The sequence below is a fragment of the Eublepharis macularius genome, chromosome 10 (assembly GCF_028583425.1).
Source record: "Eublepharis macularius isolate TG4126 chromosome 10, MPM_Emac_v1.0, whole genome shotgun sequence".
NCBI classification, from domain to species: Eukaryota; Metazoa; Chordata; class Lepidosauria; order Squamata; family Eublepharidae; genus Eublepharis; species Eublepharis macularius.
This window is the reverse complement of record NC_072799.1, coordinates 5,561,472-5,582,765: the sequence shown is the minus strand read 5'-3', so window position 1 is coordinate 5,582,765 and position 21,294 is coordinate 5,561,472. Positions and strand designations below refer to the sequence as shown.

General features: G+C 47.5%; 1 protein-coding gene across 1 annotated transcript in view; it reads right to left on the bottom strand.

Moving 5' to 3' along the window:
* SLC4A11 (solute carrier family 4 member 11) overlaps positions 1-21,294 on the bottom strand; it is a 193,345-nt gene that overhangs the window by 43,877 nt on the left and 128,174 nt on the right. The window contains exon 8 of the mRNA XM_054990374.1: positions 11,740-11,824. Within this exon, the coding sequence (XP_054846349.1) occupies positions 11,740-11,824 (85 nt within the window). The remainder of the gene's footprint in view (positions 1-11,739; positions 11,825-21,294) is intronic.

The window sequence follows — 21,294 nt, the reverse complement described above, 5'->3', positions numbered from 1 at the left end:
AAAGCTTCCGCCTTTATGACCTTTTTGGCCCTCCAGGGCAACTGTCTGGCCACCATGTGAGACAGAATGGAGCAGATGGATCACAACTCTGATGCAGCGGGGCTCTTCTTATGTTCTGATCCTAACTCCACTCCCTAACCAAGAAAGGTCCCTGATGCCAGTGGTCACATCTGGGGGGTGTTTGCATCTCCCAGTTCAGGCCCTGCCCTGGACACCCACAGGGCCTTTTGCACATGGCGGGTATCTTTAGAGGTGGAGAGTGACCTCATGTCATAGTTGACTTATGGCAACGTCTAGCAGCGTTTTCATGGCAAAAGACTAACAGAGGTGGCTTGCCATTGCCTGCCTCTGCAACCCGGGTCTTCGCTGGAGGTCTCCCATCCAATTACGTATTGCGGCCGACCCTGCTTAGCTTCTGAGATTTGATGAGATCAGGCTCACCTGGGCTATCCAGGTCAGGGTGGCAGGTATACTTAGCTTGATGGAAAGTGGAGGGCCCTGGGCAGGTGCTGGCCGGCTGCTCTGCAAAATGGATCAAGAGTAGGGGACACAACAGCATTACACAGAAGACAGATGGGAAGTGACAAATTCAAGGCCGCTGCTCCAGTCTGAAACGGGGTAGGGACTGGAGCACTGCCCCTGGAACATCTCCCCACCTCCAGCCCCTGGTGATGTAACTGCAGGCGACACATGTCTTTACGACAACACGATTTGGTCACACGGGAAAACAATTTGCCTCTCTGCGCTTTGAATGTAATCGCTCTGCTCTGAAACTCGAGCCCCCAAGCGAATGATGTAAATTTAAGCAATTCCCAAGTGATGGAGAAATGTGTCCTCATTCCACCCCGTTAAAAAAACACACACGCGCGCGCGCACACACACTTTAGAAGTGCTATGCCAGCAGACAACTCCTGCCATCCAAGCAAACGGAGATTGTGCTAGATGGGGGAATCACCGAACAAAGTCAAGCAGAGTCCCCCTTAGGTCAAGGGACTCCACGCATCATCCAGACATGAGAACATTAAGTGGCCGAAAGAGCCATCTGGACAGAAACAGGGTTTCAGGCAAGGTAAAATCCTGCTTTCACTTTCAGTGCTGCCAGAACTATCCAGGCCAGTAGTGTCTTATTCTATCCCAGTGAAGGGGAGGTAGGTATATAACACGCCCATCCTGCCTTATTTCTTTTCTATCTTCTTTTTTTAAAAAACAGAGAGTGCATACATGTGCTACACCTAAAGTGCATGAAAAGAGATCTCTCTCTCACACACAAACACACAAACTCCAAGAGCTGCACAAACAATACAAGAGTCACTTGGAAAAGCAATAATTAACCCTTCCAGAAAAAGCATGCACTAAACAGCACCAACTAAGGGAAGATCCAGAGCCCAGGGGCGGACCACCTAGGGTTGCCAGGCCCCCTCAAGCTTCCAGCGGGGGCCTGGGGCCTGGCACCTACCTCTGCCCTGCTGGGGGACGTGCGCATACATGCTCCCACAAAGCGCAATGACGTCACTTCTAGGAAGTGATGTCATCACGCTGCGCATGCCCCCCCCAGCGCACTCACACTCCGCAGGGGCTCATGTTGGGGGCTGCTGTGGAGCACAGGAACGCTCCTGCGCACTGCAGCGCCTCAAAACGGGCCCGATCCGCGGGAGTGCGCTGCTCCGCAGGGGAGCACGTGCGGAGGGTGCGCCCCCCGTTGGCCAGGTAAGTGGGGGCGGGGTGTGGGGGGCGAGGTCGGGGGATCCCCCGCCCCCACCGGGGGTCTGACACCCCTAGGACCACCCACTTCACATACAGAAAACCCCAGTTCCAATCCTTGGCTGCAGACGTTGGTGCCAAGTTTGCAATGATCATGAACAAAATTTCTGTGTTAAAAGAAGAGCCACTCAAGAAAACGCAAGCACAGAACTTATGTGGGTGGCGTTGTTGCATTTTGGAGCCTGACCTCGCCGCTGGACCTGGTGAGGAAAGCTATATGGGACTGGATTTGAGAAATGGACAGACGTATTTGGAGATATTATCCTATGTTAAGGGTAATTTCTATCTAATAATATATTTTCCCCTTTTCCAATAATAATAAAGAAAATCAATTCAGGGTACCCTCAGTTTAGCAGCTACAGGAAGAACACTTTCTTTTGCCCGAGACCCTTAAGAACTGATTTTCTCTAAGGCAGCTTTGCGTGTTTGTATGCCTAGTGGCAATGGGTGTTTGGTGTTTTCCTTTAGCACGTACTATGTGGCAAACTTAAGATCTACTGAGTCTGATGCTCTGTGGCAGAAAATGGCCTCTGGGATCCTGTTGCCAACATCTCAGGGAACACCCCGGAGAACTGTGCAGCAGACGCCAGCGGACCGACGGCAAAACTTGTTATGAAGCAGCTTCGTTAAGTATACAAGGTATATGACCTCAGCTAAGCAAGTTTATTTGACTGCTTCTCCGTTCAAGGACCTGACGTAGGAAAGGCCTTTTCTTGCCCGAGAGTCGCTGCTCCTCAGATCAGACTCTACGGGGATAAAAGGACTGGTGCTCGGACTTGGGACAAGGTGGCTTCGTTTTGAATCTGCGACTCCCTTGTGCAAACTAGACATGAGATTATTTTTGTACCGTTTTCTGTTTGTTCTCACTAGTGCTTTCCCTGTAAATTGCATGCATGATTGCCACATTTTCCGTGCATCCGTAAATCAGCATTGTAGATTTTACATACACTGGGGTGGAACTTACTCCTATCCTGCCACTCCACTCTGCAAAGTTATTAAAAATATTTAAATCTTCCCTATCGCTCAACTTTGAAGCCTTCCTCCAATCTAAGGAGCTTTCCTCCAACTTAACTGGATCTTCCGTTGCACGGAAAGCCACTTAAATAGAACTAAGTCTCCTTAGGTCAGAGGAAGACAATATGAAGGACAGTTGGATCCATCATAACATATATATAAATGACACATGGCACAAATTACATAACCAGTTCAAAGGCGGATACTAAACAGCTGAGAACTGAGAACTGAAACAGCTGAGACACACATAAACAAATACAAAAACAGCCACAAAGAGGGAGCGTACACTCACTCTTATAAAATGAACGCTTAAATGTGTGCCTGCAAGAAAAGCTCAGGTTTCGGCCCAAAGGATCCTTCCTCTCTCGCTTGTGTTCGCCATGTCTAGCTTTAAACACAGGAAACCGTTTGGAAGAGTAACAAAGCCGCAAAGAGCCAGGAATAGGAAGACGAAAAGTTCTCGTTATTCCTAGAACTCAAAACCCAACAATAAGTATTCCAAAATTTGGGAGGGGAGGAACATTACATTTGGACTGTTGTTGCACTCCTGAGCTTCGACGCTCAAGCGTTTATTTTCGCAGACTTCATCGACCCATGGAAGAAAGACACACACACATAATTAAAATGCAAAGCCGTATTTTCGACAGAACGACTGCCACAATAATGGTGTGCCTGACGCCAGCGTAAAAGGGAGAAAGTCGAACCGTGCAGAATGACACGGCCCTGTGACCTAGACATGTTCTGCCCCCATAAACTGCTGTTTGCACAAGGTAAAGTCTCCAGCCTAGAGCTCACAGCCTGATCCACGTATGCAGCCTCTACAGATGGCGCACAATATCCGATGCACAACAGAGACAACATGGCAAGAGGAGTATGCATCCCAAAGGGTGGAGTCCCATCTTCCTATGGTCACTTCCTATAGTCCTCCATCTTATTCAGTGCAAAGAAGGAGGATGCTGCTACTCTGTGGTGCTGAGTCCTAGGTGCTGGACGCAGGAAAAGAACCGTTTTGGGCCCAAACTAGCAGCATGTGCGGTGGATGACGGACTTGTGTGTATTTATTTCCAGGTCCACCCATTACAATAGCTGGAGTGTGTGTATCAAAAAGCAAAATGGTAAATGGAGGGAATGAGTGAAGGGACCTAAATCTTCCGCTTCCTTATCTTGCTCCACTCCAGCCTAGATCATATGCGATTAGCAGAGTTGTTTGGGAGGATGTTCAGTGTAATATAGCATTGTGAGAGCTGCTGTAGCACAGTGGTTAAGTGTAGACTAATCTAAGTATTGTCGAAGGCTTTCACGGCCGGAGAACGATGGTTGTCGTGCAAGACGGATATGTGAGCCGCACTTTCTCAATGAGGAAATTAATCATCTAAACCACGCACTTCAGGCAAATGGCTACTCCAGAAATGAAATCCGAAGAGCAATCAAACCCAGGATGAAGCAAACAACCAAAGAAAAACAGTCTCCCACAGGAAAAGTGTTTTTGCCATATATCAAAGGAATTACTGATCAGATGGGAAAGCTTATGAAAAAGCATAACCTTCAAGCAGTATTCAGACCCACCCGAAAAATACAACAGATGCTACGATCAGCAAAAGACAGCAGAGACCCCCTCACCTCTGCAGGAGTATACCGTATACCCTGCAGCTGTGGACAAGTTTACATCGGGACCACAAAGCGTAGCATCCAGACAAGAATAAAAGAACATGAAAGACACTGCAGACTTGGACAGCCTGAAAAATCAGCAGTGGCTGAACATAGCCTACTCAAACAGGGCACAGTATCTTATTCCAGGACACCAAAATAGTGGACAACACTTCCAACTACTTTGTCAGACTGCACAGGGAAGCCATTGAAATTCACAAGCACAAGCAAAACTTCAACAGGAAAGAAGAAACCTTAAGAATGAACAGAGCATGGTTGCCAGTTCTGAAAAACACCAGGCTAACAAAACATTCTATCCTTGACAATAGCCCTGCAGAGAAGATTAGCACATCAAGTACCAATCCATATGCAAAAGAACCTCCTCAGGATACAGTGAAGCCTCCCGCCATTAGCATTCCACACCCTGGGAAACTCTAACAGGATGACTCAGCTCAACCCCACCCCTCCTGAGTAGATACAAATGACCTACATCTTTTCCACACTGTGACACTGAGAGATCTCTGTCTTTTGGTGCTACACCTCTGAAGATGCCAGCCACAGCTGCTGGCAAAACGTCAGGAACTACAATGCCAAGACCACGGCAATACAGCCCGGAAAACCCACACCAACCATCGTAGACTAATCTGTCTACAAGAGCAGTATGTAAGGCCTCTTCCAATTCTGTGATTCTATATAAGCCCAGTTATTATTATAGGAGTTGCTACAGCATATTGGTTATGTGGTTGGGCTGCAAATCAGCACTTTGCTGGTTCGAAAAAATCCCACTACTGCCAGGAGTTAAGCAGGTGGCCTTGGGGAAGCCACTCAGTACCAGTTTAGAGCTGCTGTAGCATAGTGGTGAAGTGGGTGGGTTGCGAATCAGCGCTCTGCTGGTTCAATCCCACGAGTGCCATGAGCTCAGTAGGTGGCCTTGAGTGAGCCACTCCTCTCAGCCTAGCTCCCCAGCAATATTGTGGGGGTAATAATAGCGCTGATTTTGTTCACTGCTCTGAGTGGGGCATTGATCTGTCCAGAAGAGCGGTATATAAGTGCAGCTCTTATTATAGGAGCTGCTTTAGCATAGTGGAGGATGGGTTGTGAAACAGCACTCAGTGAAAGTATATGTGTGTTGCTGTAGCACAGTGGTTAAGTGGTAGGGTTGCAAATCAGCACTCTGCTGGTTCGACTCCTACTACTACCAGGAGTTCAGTAGGTAGCCTTGGGTAAGCCACTCCTCTCAGCCCCAGCTCTCCAGCCGCATTCTGGGGGTAATAACAACATGGACTTTGTTATTATAATAATAACACTAACTTGTTCACTGCTCTGGGTCAGGCACTCATCTGTCTAGATGAGTATATAAACACAGTTATTTATTATTATTATTATTATTATTATTATTATTATTATTATTATTATTATTAAGCAAGGAGAAGGGGCAGAGTTTAGCCCCTTCCATCTTTCCTTCCAGTGTACATAGGGTTGCCAAAAGGTCTCCCTACTTGCGTCTTGACGAGCCCCAAAACTGCGTAGGTCCACAAAGGTGCTGTACCATGTATCTTCAGACTAAACCGTGGAAACCGATTTGAGTGGTGGAACAGCAGTAAGCATGCATGGATTATCCCTATCTCTCTATGTCAAATCTGAACACTCCATGTACACACCAGGGAATCAGAAGCAGAAGACCGTGGCTCTATTGCAGGACACGGGAATTTTCAAGATACTGACTACAGCTTCTTCCCTATACATCATTTGTAGCTGTCCTGATGTCTGCAATTATTATTCACTTCATTTATAGTCTGCCTTTCTCCCTGGAACTCACAACAGATTGCAAATATGCTAAGAAATATTCACTCAATCAGCGAACAAATTATGAAGTGTGATAAAAAATATATGAATCTAACAGCAAAGATTACTGGTAAAGCGGAATAACAGAACGGGGCAGAGCAAATTACAGGTATGAGAAAGACTAATTCAGTTAATCAGCAAACGGAGTACAAAATACGATCAAAATAATTCTGTCTGACAGCAAAGATTCTTAAAACAAAATAATGCAGTAGGGCTGGGATTGCAGAATTGGAAAAACAAGACAAGCAAACAAACAAAAAAACACCCATTGAAGACCATGTAACAATCGATATAGGTAACATTTATCCTTTATATAAAACAATTCAATTTAACAGCAAGATTCTTATTAAAATAAAATGATGCAATGGGGAATGCAGTATGGACAAGCGTTCGCTGCAACTTACACCTCGGGAGGCAAAGTGATGTGGAACTAAGGGTGAGCATGTAGTGGACAAGTTTAACGAGAGCATGGTGAAAATCAAAGCCGACTGTGAAGAGCTCCAGAAGGATCTCCACAAATTGGGTGAGTGGGCTGGGAATAGCAAATGAAGTTCAGTGTAGGTAAGCGTAAAGCGATTCATACTGGAACAAAAAATCCCAGCTTCAAGTACTTGCTAACGAGGTCTGGACTCGCTGAGAATTAGAGGGAAAGAGACCTCGGGGTCACAGTGGAGAGCTTAATGAAAGTATCAACACGGCATGCTACAACCGTGAAGAGAGCGAGCTCTGTGCTCGGGATTATTAGAAAGGGACTGAAAATAAAACAGCCTCTGCACTGATCTACGGTGTGGCCTCATTTGGAATACTGTGCAAAGCTCAGCATTGCAGAATAATAGAACGGGGCAGAGTTCTGAATTGCAACTGATAACGAAGCTCAAGACAATGCATCCACCTGGACTGAATCGAGACCTAGGCTTCCTGTCTCATTACCAATGCTGATTTCTCCACAGCCACCACCCCTCTGCATACCCCACCCTGTCCAATCACGCCTGCCATTGTCATTCACTGGCTATTATCATTCGGCTTTTGCAATCACTCCACTGTGTGCTCACATTCTACAAAAGCTCATATCCTACCACAGAGGCACAAGTGTGAGTCTTAAAGGCAGATGCGTCCTGCATCTGACGAAGAGAACTGTGATTCTCAAAAGCTTATGCTACAATAAAGTTGGTTAGTCTTAAAGGTGCTACTGGACTCTTTTTGATTTTGCTACTACAGACTAACACGGCTAACTCCTCTGGATTAAAGGCAGGGCTTTTTTTCAGCGGGAATGCGGTGGAACGGAGTTCCGGCACCTCTTAAAAATGGTCACATGTCCAGTGGCCCCGCCCCCTGATCTCCAGACAGAGGTGAGTTTAGATTGCCCTTTGTGTCGTTGAGCAACGCGGAGGGTAATCTAAACTCCCTCTGTCTGGAGATCGGGGGGGGGGGGGGCGGCACTGGCCATGTGACCATTTTCGCCGAGGGCAATTTAAACTTTAAAAAACTCCCCCTTTGTTCCAGCTGACCCAAAGTGACGTCCTTGTGCGGTCTTGAGTTCCACCACTGAGTTCCACCACCTCTTTTCCCAGAAAAAAAGCCCTGCTTATAGGTGCTACTGGACTCTTGCTCTTTTCTACTAAGCAAAGTCCTGGTCAAACAGGACACTGCAGAGCTGGGAAAAGAAGAGAATAAGAGCCAAAACACACGTTAAGAAATACCTAGGTTCAGCACGTGTTCTCTTACCTCAAGGTTTGCCGGGATCTGTAGGCGTCCTGGAAGCTTAAAGTTTAGCATTTACAGAGCAGCAAAAAGGGGAAGGGAAATACAGGCGCCTGTATTTTAAGCTTTAAGCTTCCAGGACGCCTTTAAGCTTCCAGGACGCCTACAGATCCTTTAAGCTTCCAGGACTTTAAGCTTCCAGGACGCCTACAGATCTTTAAGCTTCCAGGACGCCCACTTTAAGCTTCCAGGACGCCTACAGATCCCGGCAAACCTTGAGGTAAGAGAACACGTGCTGAACCTAGGTATTTCTTAACGTGTGTTTTGGCTCTAAGGCAACCGGGGACACGATAGAGGTTTATAAAATTATACAAAGGGCAGAGAGAGTAGACAGAGAGGACCATTCCTCCCTCTCCCAAAATACTGGAACTCGAGGACGTCCAATGAAGTTGGTGGGCAGTGGATTCAGGATGGAGGAAAGGAAACGCTGCTTTAATTACAGAGTGACTAAAAGGGAGAATTCACTGCCAAAGGATGTTATGAGGGCCACAGGCATGGACAGCTTTAAAAGGAGATTCAGGGAGGATAGGTCTACTAGCTATACTAAAGGGAACCTGTACATCAGAAGCAAACCTCAGAATGCTAGTGATGGAGGCAACATTTTGGGTAGGCCTCAGGCTCTACGCCCTGTTGTCCCTTCAGGGTAACTGGCGGGCCACTGTGTGAGACAGGAAGGAAGGAAGGAAGGAAGGAAGGAAGGAAGAGAAAGAAAGAAAGAAAGAAAGAAAGAAAGAAAGAAAGAAAGAAAGAAAGAAAGAAAGAAAGAAAGAAAGAAAGAAAGAAAGAAAGAAAGAAAGAAAGAAAGAAAGAAAGAAAGAAAGAAAGAAAGAAAGAAAGAAAGAAAGAAAGAAAGGCAGCTGAGTATGTCCTGGAAAATAATGAAACAGACTCTTTATTGGGCTAAACATCTAACAGCAGACAAAACGATCGATCGTAACAGGGCAGGCATTTAATTATCCCTAACATTTCTTGCACTTAAAAGCAAGGAAGCGGCAATACTGCACGCCAGCCACTGTGCAAAGATCTTGTGATTTAAAAACCCAAGAAGAAGGGTGGTGGAAAAAAGACCCCTCTAACCCTTGGGTCCCAAACCAGAAGCCCCCAACTGCGGTTTCCTCCATGGTGATCCTGGTGCCAGCAGGGTGGAGGACTCTCAGTGGATCAGCTCTCACACAGGGGAAGTACAGGGAGGGGTGGGGAAAGAGGACCTTCTGGAATGACACCGGGATGGGCATTTGAGCGCACAGCCTGGTGGGCAAGCGGCAGCTCACGGCACTTTCTGGCTCCCATCTCCTGCCTCTCACAGCTGAACAGCACCACTTGGGATTTGAATACCGTCACATCACAGTTCAGGCTGCACGGAGATACAGAGGCTGTGCCCCAGAACACGCCAGGCACACAACGGCTTTCTAGGTACAGTTTTATGCTGATTGGGGCCCAACGTGTAAGTACGGTGGGGGCTCCTGAAACACTGCGCTTGCCTGAGGGCTGTTCTGACCACCCCCTTTACCCGAGGCTCCGGCACGCGCCAAACGCAAATCCCTCTTCTGGGCTCCACTGCAGAATTCTTGTAGCCCCCTTAGACAGTTTCTCCCCTCAAGATTCCCTTGAGAAGACCAAGCTTTGGGGCAGGTCTTAGACTGTCCCCTTACAGGAACATCTTTCCAAGCCTCAATTCCACGCCAGACCCATCAAAATTATGTGTGTATAGAGATGCAGGTGTTACTGGTGCTGTGTAGTGGTTAAGTAACTGAGCTGCGCTGGTTCGAATCCTGCTACTGCCATTAACTCTGCAGGTGGCCTTGGGTAAGCCACTCCTCGCAGCCCAGCTCCCCAGCTGTATTGTGCAGATGATAACACTGGATTTATTCACTGCTCTGAGTGGGGCACTAATCTGTCTACAAGAGCAGTATGTAAGGCTTCTTTCAAATCTATGATTCTATATAAGCCCAGTTATTATTATAGGAGCTGCTGTAGCATAGTGGTTATGTGATTGGGTTGCAAATCAGCACTCTGCTAGTTCGAAAAAATCCCACTACTGCCAGGAGTTCAGCAGGTGGCCTTGGGGAAGCCACTGAGTACCAGTTTTGAGCTGCTGTAGCATAGTGGTGAAGTGGGTGGGCTGCAAATCAGCACTCTGCTAGTTTGACTCCCATTCCTGCCATGAGCTCTGCAAGAGGCCTTGGGGAAGCCAGTCTTCCCAGCACCAGCTCCCCAGCTGTATTGTGGGGATAGTAATAACACTGGCTTTGTTCACTGCTCTGAGTGGGGCACTCATCTGTCCAGAAGGGCAGTATTTAAATGAAGAGTTGTTGTTGTTATTTGTTGCTACTGAGACAGCAGACATTCCAGTTTAGAACATTCACTGAGGAGGACGGGGGAAGAATATTTTAGGGGTAAACATGGAAAGAACAAAGCCATCAGCTACGCAGGCCCCTCATAAAAGAAACCACTGATGTTAAAACATTTTCTAGCTCCTCTATGCTGGTTCCTCATGGATGGCAGTTTTGCTGAGCAGACGGTAAATGCTCTAACACATTCTGGCCTTACCCCTTCCTCTAAGGTGATAGACAGTTACATGGCAGAGTGGGGATTCGAACCTGGGTCCCCCAGATCTTGACACTCTGAAGTACTACGCGACACCAACCCACATGCTGAGCTCAAGGCAAAAGCATCTGGGTCAGACTGACGAGAAGCCATTTCTCACACAGACACACATGGAAAAAGGCTGTTTTCCAGAACTGAATATTCCTTTCGGCCTTGGGGGAGGCTTTGGCCTGGTATCACTTGCTGCAGATTAGAGCCGCCCAGCAGGGGAAGTTTGCTTTGAAGCTGAGCGTTCTGCCTCCCACTTTAATTAGGCAAGGCCAAAGGGGACAGGAAGGGAATTACTACCTATCAAGGCCGAAGTGCTCCTTGGGACCACTTACTGAGCAGGCAGGAAGGGTGTCCCCTTGGCAGAGAGGGCAGGTAGCAAGGGGGGCTCTCTAGCCACTTGCTGAAAAGGGACTCGGCCTGCTCTCTTGGACATCTCGGGCCCGCTGAGGGTATCAAAAAGTTGTTTCTGTGCCACAATATTATGGTCGGATTTTCCTGTGCACAAAAATCTGCACGTGCAAGAAATCGGTTTACCATGTTGATTGCTCTTGCTGATCAGGGCTGGTAGCTGAAGCTGAGAGCCATGGGTGAGGTCAACAGGGATAAATGGACAAGATCAGTTCCAGAGGAACATACATGGTAGTTTGGAAAAGCATGAACAAACAGGAAACCAGGGGCATCTTGAAGACTTAACAAGCTATCGCTCGAGCGCAAGCTTTCATTAGACAGACGCCCTTTTGTCAGAGGCACACGGCAGGACTTCCAACCATGTTCACCTCACCTGCAAATTGGGCAAGGATTAGTGCACACAACTGGGACATCTGTACCAACTATGCAATGGATGTGTAAACACCACCTTATACTGAAAATCCACTGACCACTTCACGTGTATCTGATGACGTTGGGTTGCAGGCTACAACAAATGATAGATTAAAACCTAATAGACCCCTGTTTATTTTCACAGCAAGACACACGAACACCCAAGAATCTTGGGCTTCCTTTAAACAAAAGGGCCACTGCAGACATTTCGGCAAAGCACTCGGTAAACAGGATGTAGAACTCTGGATTGTGCTCCAATTGGGCCGGCGCTTCCGTAAACAATGGCCTACCTACCGTCGGTGAAGTCCAGAGCGTACACTGGAAACCTTCGTGCAATGTCATCAAAAATTCCCTTGCCAACATTGAAGAACTCGTGGAGCTAAAGGGAGGAAGGAAATATTATGTCAGTTCAAAACAGCTCATCCATTGTTGAGAGAGCGATCGAGCTTGCTGCTTCAAGTGAAACCAAGGGTGTTTGTTAAAAAGTTGTTAGATAACATTAATTGGGAAGCAGTGGATGTCTGTCAAAGCCTCATTCTAAAGTGAAGTACGCATGCACAAAAGGCTACCTTGCAAAATGTCCCAGGTACATCCATTGCTCCAATGAACCAGAAACGTTGCCCAATGTACAGAATTAATTTATTTTATTTATTATGCTTGCCTTTCCAGCCAATTCAGGGTCCCCAAGGCAGCAAATATTAAAAACAGAACATGAAAACATTCCAGATGCTAAAGAGCATTTGAATTACAAGTACGTATAAAATATTAAATCAAACATTTTAATAAACACATGCAAAATATAAAGACAAAAACACACAAACAGGGAGGTGGGATAATAAAAGCTAGAAACAGAATGCTGAACAAAACTCTTGGGGGGTACTCCTGGCACCCCCATACTTACCAGAGATAAAGAGGAGAGGGTCAGCTGGAGCAGCAGATGGCATATAACAGCATGCAGCCCTGCCCCTGCCAGTCAACAAAGCAGAGCAGCATACCCTCCAAGTAGTATGCCCGTTAAAGCCGGGTCTGACATGCCCCGACTGGCCGACCAGGGCAAGCACCGTGTGGGACAGCCCTAAATCTTAAAAAGTACCAACATCGGTTGGCTGGGGGTTGGCAGGGCAGCCATCTAAAGGAGATAAAAGGCCCAGCCTCACTCAATTGGCAATGGCTCCTGCCAATCAACTCAGGAGGGTGGGGCAATCCGGGGGTGGCAGGAAGGGGCAGGCTTACTCCAGGAAGTACCCCTCATAAAGGCCAGGAACTCAGGCCTGGGAGGACAGACTAGCCCTCATGCCGCCTAACCGGCTACAGGGGAGAGGAGTAGAAAGTGAGGATGAAGACGGAGGTGATGCATGTTGGGAAGGCAGAGATCTTGAAGGACATTGTACTCCCCACTTTCGATGGAGTTCATCTGACCCTTGCAGACTCAGTTAAGAACCCAGGGGTTATACGGGATCCAGCGTTATTACTAGAAAAACAAGTTAAGACAGCGGCAAAAAATGCTTTCTACAACCTCACTCTAGCCTGGAAGACGGCTTCTTGTCTTGACACGGCCGACCGGGCCACCTGGATCTACGCTATGGTAACATCAAGGCTTGACTATTGTAATGCTTTATACATAGGTCTCCCATCTAAGTTAACTCGGAGGCTCCAATTAGTGCAAAATGCTGCAGCTCGACTGCAGCTCACTCCCATCCTACAGTCGCTCCACTGGCTACCCATCAATAACCGTGCTGAGTTCAAGGTACTAGTTATTACATACAAAGTTCTTCATGGCTTTGGTTCGGCATACCTATGGAACCACCACCCTCCCTATGTTCCTCCACGGCAGCTTCGCTCATCTGAACAGGGTCTCCTGCAGGTGCCAGGCAGCACACAGGTGAAGTCAGCAGCAGTCCGTACAGGGGCTTTCTCTGTGGTGGCCCCTACCCTGTGGAATGACCTGCCTGAGGAAGTCAGAAGAGCCGCCACTCTCCTGGCTTTTTGTAAACGATGCAGAACTGAACTATTCAAAAAGGCTTTTTACTCAAATGGGAGGGCTGCATTGTAGGGAAGATGCTTTGCTAATGAGTTAGGGACCATAGACTTCATCACTATTACATATTATCTGCTGCTATAAATATGTACTATGTACCACCAGTGCTCCATGTTGTCTAAAATTAGTCCTAGAATTTATTATGTTCCGCTTCTGTATTTTTTCTACTCTGTATAGGATTCTCGCTAATACTATGTCTTTTAAACTTGAATCTATTTACCCTATGGCATTGTTTATGGAAATGTCCTTGATTCTGTATTGAAATGTACTTAATACTGATCGTACTAACCTCATACTGTGTAATCTGCCTTGAGTCTCAGTGAGAAAGGTGGACTATAAATGACATAAATAAAATAAAAGACCTAGGATGCTGTGAACTCCTTCTCCTCTCTAATCTGAGGCCCACCCGAGCCCACCGAAGGTGGCCGTGGAGAGCATGCCGGCCCCGCCCAACCCTAACCATGCGGCATATACTCACAAAAGCAAAAAAAAACACTTCTAATATTCCTCTTTTAAGGGTGTGTTGCAAATAAATAGAAATAAACATTTCCATTCCCAGGGATGGAACCAGAATAGAACATGGAAATTATTCTTCGTTCTGAATCAAGAGTCGGTGTGGGGAAACTGGCACGTAATTTCCAGGGAAGTCTGTGATGTGCTTATGCTCTAACACCAGTGACCCATGCTCACAGGCTTCATAATTCTCCTCTTATGATTGCTTACACAAGGAGGCCACGCGTGAAAGGATGCTTAACAGCTGACTCTGGTGACAAAGGAGCCAGTTCTCCGTGCCCCACGATAAAATGTGAGCTACGTTGGATCAGAGCTTCTTTTGCTGGCTCCTCGTTGGTTGACTTTTTCCACTCCAGCAGGGAACAGCTGTCAAGGGCATAGATCCAGAGGATTTCTGTCAAGGGCAGAAATCCTGCTTCTACTGGGAGCTTAAGAACAAGGACTAATCCACTCAGGCCTGGGACATAAGAGTCAGACCAAAGAGCCATCTATTCTGATTGGCAACAGCTCTCCAAATCCTCAGGTATCTCCGCTATCCAAGAAACTTCTGATGTGCAAAGTATGACCTTGGCAAGAAGCTCCCTCTAAGAGTAAGAACGGAGGAAATGTTTGGAAATGCAGATCAGGGATTCATGGGGAGAAGAGTTAACCCATTCCTTCCTTCATGGGTTTACAAATCAAAACTGGGCTCCCTGAACTGAGCTTCCTTTTCCCCTTTAAATGGGAAGGTGCTGTGTTGCACATTGGGTAGAGCATCTGCTTGGCATAGAGAAGGTCCCAGGTTCAACTCTTGGAATCTACAGTTAATAGGCTTGCCATTCCCTTGCCGGGGGCAGGGGATCCTCTGCTCCCACCTCCTCCTCCACGCCCCCACTTACCTGGCCAGTGGGGGGCATGCCACCTGGGGCATCCCCCTAGTGGTGCGGGTACACTCCTAGGCAGCACGGTGTGCCCCCGTGTGCCGCAACAGGCCTGTTTCGGGTCAAATCAAGCCCACAAGGGGGGCCGATTCAGCCATTTGGGGAGTGCGTGTGCACTCCCAGGCTGTCCTTTGACCCACGTGATGACATCACTTCCTGGAAGTGACATCACCACACACACACACACCGGGAACTCCAAAGCCGGCACAGGATAAGTGCCAGCATCCCAGTCTCTCGCCAGGAGACTTAAGGGACCTGGCGACACTACCAGTTAAAAAGATCAGATAGGAGGTGATATGAAAGACCCTCACCTGAGACTGTGGTAAGCCGCTGCCAATCCGAGTAGAAAGTGCAGATCTGGAGAGGCCGATGGTCTGATTGAGTATAAGGCAGCTTTATGTGTTCAAGGGGCGGGGGGAGGAGACGAGAGGGGGGACCTTTTCTATTAGCAAAACCTTCCCTCAGTTAAAGAATTAAACCTCTCTCTCCTTCCCCAACAGTCCATCCCCAAGCAGTTTTAAAAAGCTGAGGATCCGTGATCTCACATCTAGCTAGACCTGATGTGGAAAGCAAGCAATCTGAGGAAGAGGCTAAGTGTGCCTTCTGCCTGACATGCTATTTTTCTACATGCAGAGAATCTCTCAGACTCAGAAAGCTCTGACCCAAGGAATCCACCACTGGTACCCATCTGAAAGGACGCTGCCAGGTGCATTTTCTGAATCGATGCTGTCTATCTAGAGCATGACTATCACGCATCAAAGGTACACAAAGCATCCAAATCTTATCATATTCCCAGGGGATGCGGCCTTCCCTTTATTCTCTACCTTTGAAAAAGCAACAGGCAGCCACTTTGCTTTTCTGACATCTAAACGTCGTGTAACCAAGAGAAGAAACAATCATGTTTGCAAAGACCTTAATTTACCAGACAATTAACCTTTTAAAATCATCAGTAGAGGCCGTAAAATGCCAGGGGATGAATCAGGAGTTGTGAAATATCAACTCTGAATTATTTGTAATGCTTTCTTGGCTCTGGAGATCTTATCTTCTTTGTAGGCAGAACTCGGGGAAGCCTCTATCTGTGGATGGGAGACTCTCTGAAGCTGGAAGCTCTACTCCCACAAGGAGAACCGCCAGCGTTTCCTCCACAGTAACTGCCCTCCCCAAGATTTCTGCCTGGGAAGAATGTCAACACAAACGATTGCAGAGGAATTATTTTTACCGTGAATGCTCGACAATGTTCAGTCCCCAAAATTACATCTCTGTCACTGAAGGCAAGATATTTACAAGGAGGGGTGCTACTCTCAGATCTTTGAAACGCTCAAGGGGAAAGACTCCCAATCCTCCACCACGGAAAACCATCATTGGATGCAAGAATAAATTATACAAATTACGGTTTTATCTGCCCAATTTACTCACCCCACCAAGCGTCAATTTAATTAAAGGCAGGGAGTGGCAGACACTGGAGGCAGGCACCGAAGCCCCATCCCAAAAGACGCCTAACCTTCCCTCCAGTCTCTGATCTTTCGACAGACAAGACTCTACTACACCAAGCATTTGAACAGAACCAGAAGAACTGGAGTCAACGAACAGAAAGAGGAATCTGATATACAAGACCAACTGATTCTGAATATACTGATTTCTGACCCAACACCAGATTTCACCCCTCCACAGTGATCCCACAAACTTATGCCATGCACACAATGCCAACTAATATTCTTCAGGCTCCCCCGGGAGCAAAATTCAGATGACACAATGAACGGTGCCTGCTTGAGACATGAACGAGCCTGAGCATCGCTAGGACTGCACATGGCAAACTATCATTTGTTGTTATGTCAGAACTAGAGATGGGAATGAACCAGGAAAATGGTGGTTCATTGTGGTTCGTGCTTCATAGTGTTTCACAAACCATGGACTGGCATGAAATTGCCCGGTTCGCAAACCGGTTTGTTTGGTTCGTGAATATGTCACTTCCAGGGTAGCAGAAGGTCTGCAGAAAGCCCCCCCACCGTTGTCTAGGAAGCTGATCGATCGGCTATCTGCAGTGACAAACCAAAAAACGAACCAAACAAACCACTGTAAAAATCGTCACGGTTCATCAGAAATGTCCTCTGACGAACCGCCAGTTCATGAACCAAAAAAAGGCCCAGTTTGTGACGAAATTTGGTTCTTATTTTGGTTCGTGCCCACCTTTAGTCAGAACCACAAACTATTTTGCCTGTGTCCCTAAGTCTGAAAACTGGAGTTTGCTATCTGAACTTGATGGCAAACTTTTCTGTATACAAAGAGAGAGAATGTGTGACTCTGAGGATCTCCAAGCTCAGTAATGACAGTAATCCATGCAACGGTCATCTCCAGGCTAGATTACTGCAACTCACTCTACGCTGGGCTGCCCTTGGGCCTGACCCGGAAGCTGCAGCTGGTACAGAAGGCAGCGGCACGTGTTCTTACAGGAACATCTGTTCGAGCGCATATCCATCCTGTGCTGCGCCAGCTGCACTGGCTTCCAGCTGAGTTCCAGATCCGGTTCAAGGTGTTAACTTTGGTGTTTAAAGCCCTCCACAGACTGGGACCGGTATACCTGCGGGACCATCTCTCCCATTATGTCCCTTGCAGGGCGCTACACTCTGCAGATAAACAACAACTGGTGGTCCCCAGTCCGAGGGACATCTGTCTCGCCTCCACCAGGGCCTGGGCTTTTTCTGCCCTGGCCCCAGCCTGGAGGACCACTCTCCCACTGGAGATCCGGGCCCTGCGGGACCTATTACAGTTCCGCAGGGCCTGTAAAACGGAGATGTTCCACCAGGCCTTTGGTTGAGGACCAGCGGGTGTCCCCCCTTATCCTATCTAAGATCGCTACCTCTTCTATGACTGCCCTCAGCTATGCGTTTTCCCCACAGCTATGACCTATGCAGGTCTTTTATTAGTATCCAAAGTAGCCTATGTATAATGGCACCGGAGTATTTATTGTAAGTTTTTTAATCTGACTATTAATTTATTGTGTTTTAATGATGATGTGAGCCGCCCTGAGCCCATTCGTGGGGAGGGCGGGATATAACTGAAATAAAATAAATAAATACATACATACATGTATTTATTCTTCTGATGCCAACATTAGGTCCTCAGTAGCAGACACAACCTTTTTGAGATCTGCTTTATGTCTAAAGAGTAAGCTCTTCTCTCGGCTTTAAAAGGGACTAGATAGATTTAGAGGGGATTGGTCTATCAGTGGCTACTCACCTTGGCGACTAGAGGGAACCTCTACATTCAGAGGCAGTTGACTTCTGAATACCAGTGCCAGGAGGCAATGTCAAGTGAAGGCCTCAGCATCTATGGGGTCTCCGTAGCAATGCACTGGCCACTGTGTGAGACAGAATGCCGGACTAGATGGACCCTAGTCTGACCCGGCAGGACTCTTATGCCTTCTGAACACAGAACAGCCACCGGGTTTAATGCTTTGACGGGAGGGATTTAAGATTAAGTATTTAGGGGAAGCCATTCTGTAGGCCTAGTGACTGACTCAACGACTCGTTCAATGTGGATTTCTATTCTGATGATATACTACTGTATATTCGCCTTGGTGTTTTCTGACCTTCAAAACACACACACACACACACACACACACACACACACACACACACACACACACACACACACACAAACTCAAGTCCATGCCTTATAACAAACATAAACACCAGGTGAAAGGGAAAAGCATCTTTATTTTCAAAGAAAGAGCTCTGTACTGATATTTTGGCTGCATCTCCTTGCAGAAACAAGGGCCTACACTGGCCTACCCATCCTATGTTCTCCCACCACTTAAAGTCCAACTGCAGTGACGTGAATCTTGAAAAACCCACATCAGCAGCTGCTGACAAAAGGGGACCAACCGATATATTACTAGATCAGCTATTCTGGTGAAGCCGTAACTCCAGTTACACTGGGCACATATTAATTGTATTTTTAGTGCCGTTTTCTATGCACCAATCACTTTCAATCCTTTCTCCTTACCGCAACTCTATGATGCAGGGGAAAGAGAGAGAGAGAGGGAGGAAGGGAAAGAAGGAGAGAATGATTTTCCAAAGGATGCTTCATGGCTGTGCAGGGATTTAAACACAAGACCCCTTTCATAGCCTAACTTATTCACTGGATCACACGGCCCACAGTTTGCAAAATGCAGGTAGCCGTGCAGCATGTCCCTCGATGCTGCTGAGATCTGCAACTCTGGAGAAAGCACGGAGCTCAGTTCAGTATACCGGATTCTCGGAATGCTCGAACTTGCAATGATGATGACTAATGACCTTGCCGATGAACTCCAAACGCAATTTATTTTAATTTTACTTCTTTTATAGACACTATAAACATTTGAACCTGCCACGCAAAGTCAGGCTACGGGTCCTATCTTCTAGCTGAAGATTGAGTGGCGGCAGCTTTCCAAAGTGTCGGGCAGAGGGACATCCTTCCCGCCAACTGCAATTCTTTTGAACGGAAATGCAAAACACCGAACTTGGCACCAAGAGAAGGTCCCCCTCAAACTAAGACCCCACTGCAACTTCCAATTTAGACTATCTCGCGGCCTTTGGTAGAGCCTGGGGCCAAGCAGCTTTCTATGTTTGTGGGTACTCAAAGAGCATCAATTGTCTGCTGCAAATGACTTTTTCTCTCTTTTCTTAAACACAGCGGATGAGCCGTAAAATTTGTTTCCAGTGGCATTTCCCTCCCAGCTCCTCCTGCGCCTGCCTGTTGCTGCTTCATCAATACTGCTTCTCTCGGCACATAGGACAGCTTATTATACTGGAGGGGACTTCTAACCTCTGCACCTTCTTTCCCCTGGGGGAGGATTAGCATCGGCTCCTGCTGTATAAACGCATCGCAGAAGCAGTTTTAAGAGCCTGGTGGAAAACAAGAAGGACCTGACCCGAGTCTAAAGGCCATTTTTATTATAGAAACCCCAAACATTTAAGTGGATGGGGTCAAAGAGAGCATGACCGCCTTTAACAAGCACTGCTCTTAGTCATCCAACTCAGACATGCAGGGGGAACAACCCTCTGGGATGTTGGCACTGGGCAGGGAGGAGGAGGAGGAGGAGGAAAATTAGCTTAACCTCTTGCTCACCTGGCAGATGGCTGCTGGCCCCAGGCAGCAATCAACAGCACCCACGCAGGGGGGAATGGAGGCTGCTAACAGCACTAGCTCCAAACGCAACGAGTGAGCGACACACACACAACACAGCATCCAGAAAAGCACTCAGAAAGCAAGGAAGCAGATAATCTATCAACCTAACCTGCCATCCAAGGATTCTGCAAAGACAGATACTAAATGGATATATTTAAAAGCGGGTTGGTTGAATTTATGGCAGCTGGGTCTATCGTTGGCTATTAGCCAGGAGAGCTGAACAAGACCCTCCTGGTTTGGAGGCAGAATGCCCCTGGTTGCCAGATGCTGGGAAAAGCCAACAGGAGAGGGCTGCTATCTACAGTTCCTGCTGGCAGCTCTGGAAGTTTTGGAAACGGGATGCTGGACTCGACGGAACGTCGGGCCATCTTGCCCGCATGTTCTTAAAAAGAAGGCTTGGAGTTCTTCAACACAAGCGCTGGATCCATTTATGCTGACTGACAAGGATCTCCCAGGTTCAGGCAGAGGTGTCATTTCCCCCATGCCTCTACCTGACGGTCAAGCTGCCAGACACTGAACCTGGGAAATGAATGCTCAGACGTGCTACACCGCTCAGGGCAGAAATATTAGCGATTGGTGATTTTGTGCCATGTTAACTCATTAGCAGCAGTTTGCATTTGGATTTCACCATCCTGCCTCGGCACTCTTCAGTGCTAGAGACAGATGTGACAGCCAGAGGGAAGGAGCTGTGGCTCAGTGGAAGAGCATTTGCTCGGCATGCAGAAGGCCCCAGGTTCAATTCCCGCCACATCCAGTTAAAAGGGCCAGGCAGCAAGTGATGTGAAAAATCTCTGCCCCAGACCCTGGAAAGCTTTTGCCAGTCTGAGCAGACAATACAGATCCAACAGTCTGATGCAGTATAAGGCAGCTTCACATGTGCCCATGTGCCAATGGGTGAAACAGCACTAGTGGCTGTGGGAGCCAGCTTGGTGCAGAGGTTAAGAGCAGCAGGACTCTAATCTGGAGAGCCGGGTTTGATTCCCCACTCCTCCGCTTGAGGCCAGCTGGGTGACCTTGGGTCAGTCACAGCTCTCTCGGAGCTCTCTCAGCCCCACCCACCTCACAGGGTGATTGTTGTGGGGATGATAATAACAACACACTTTGTAAATCGCTCCGAGTGGATGTTACGTTGTCCTGAAGAATGGTCTAAAAATTGCATGTTGTTGTTCTTCTGCTCCAAATCAGGCTGCTGAGCTCCTTCTGACGTCG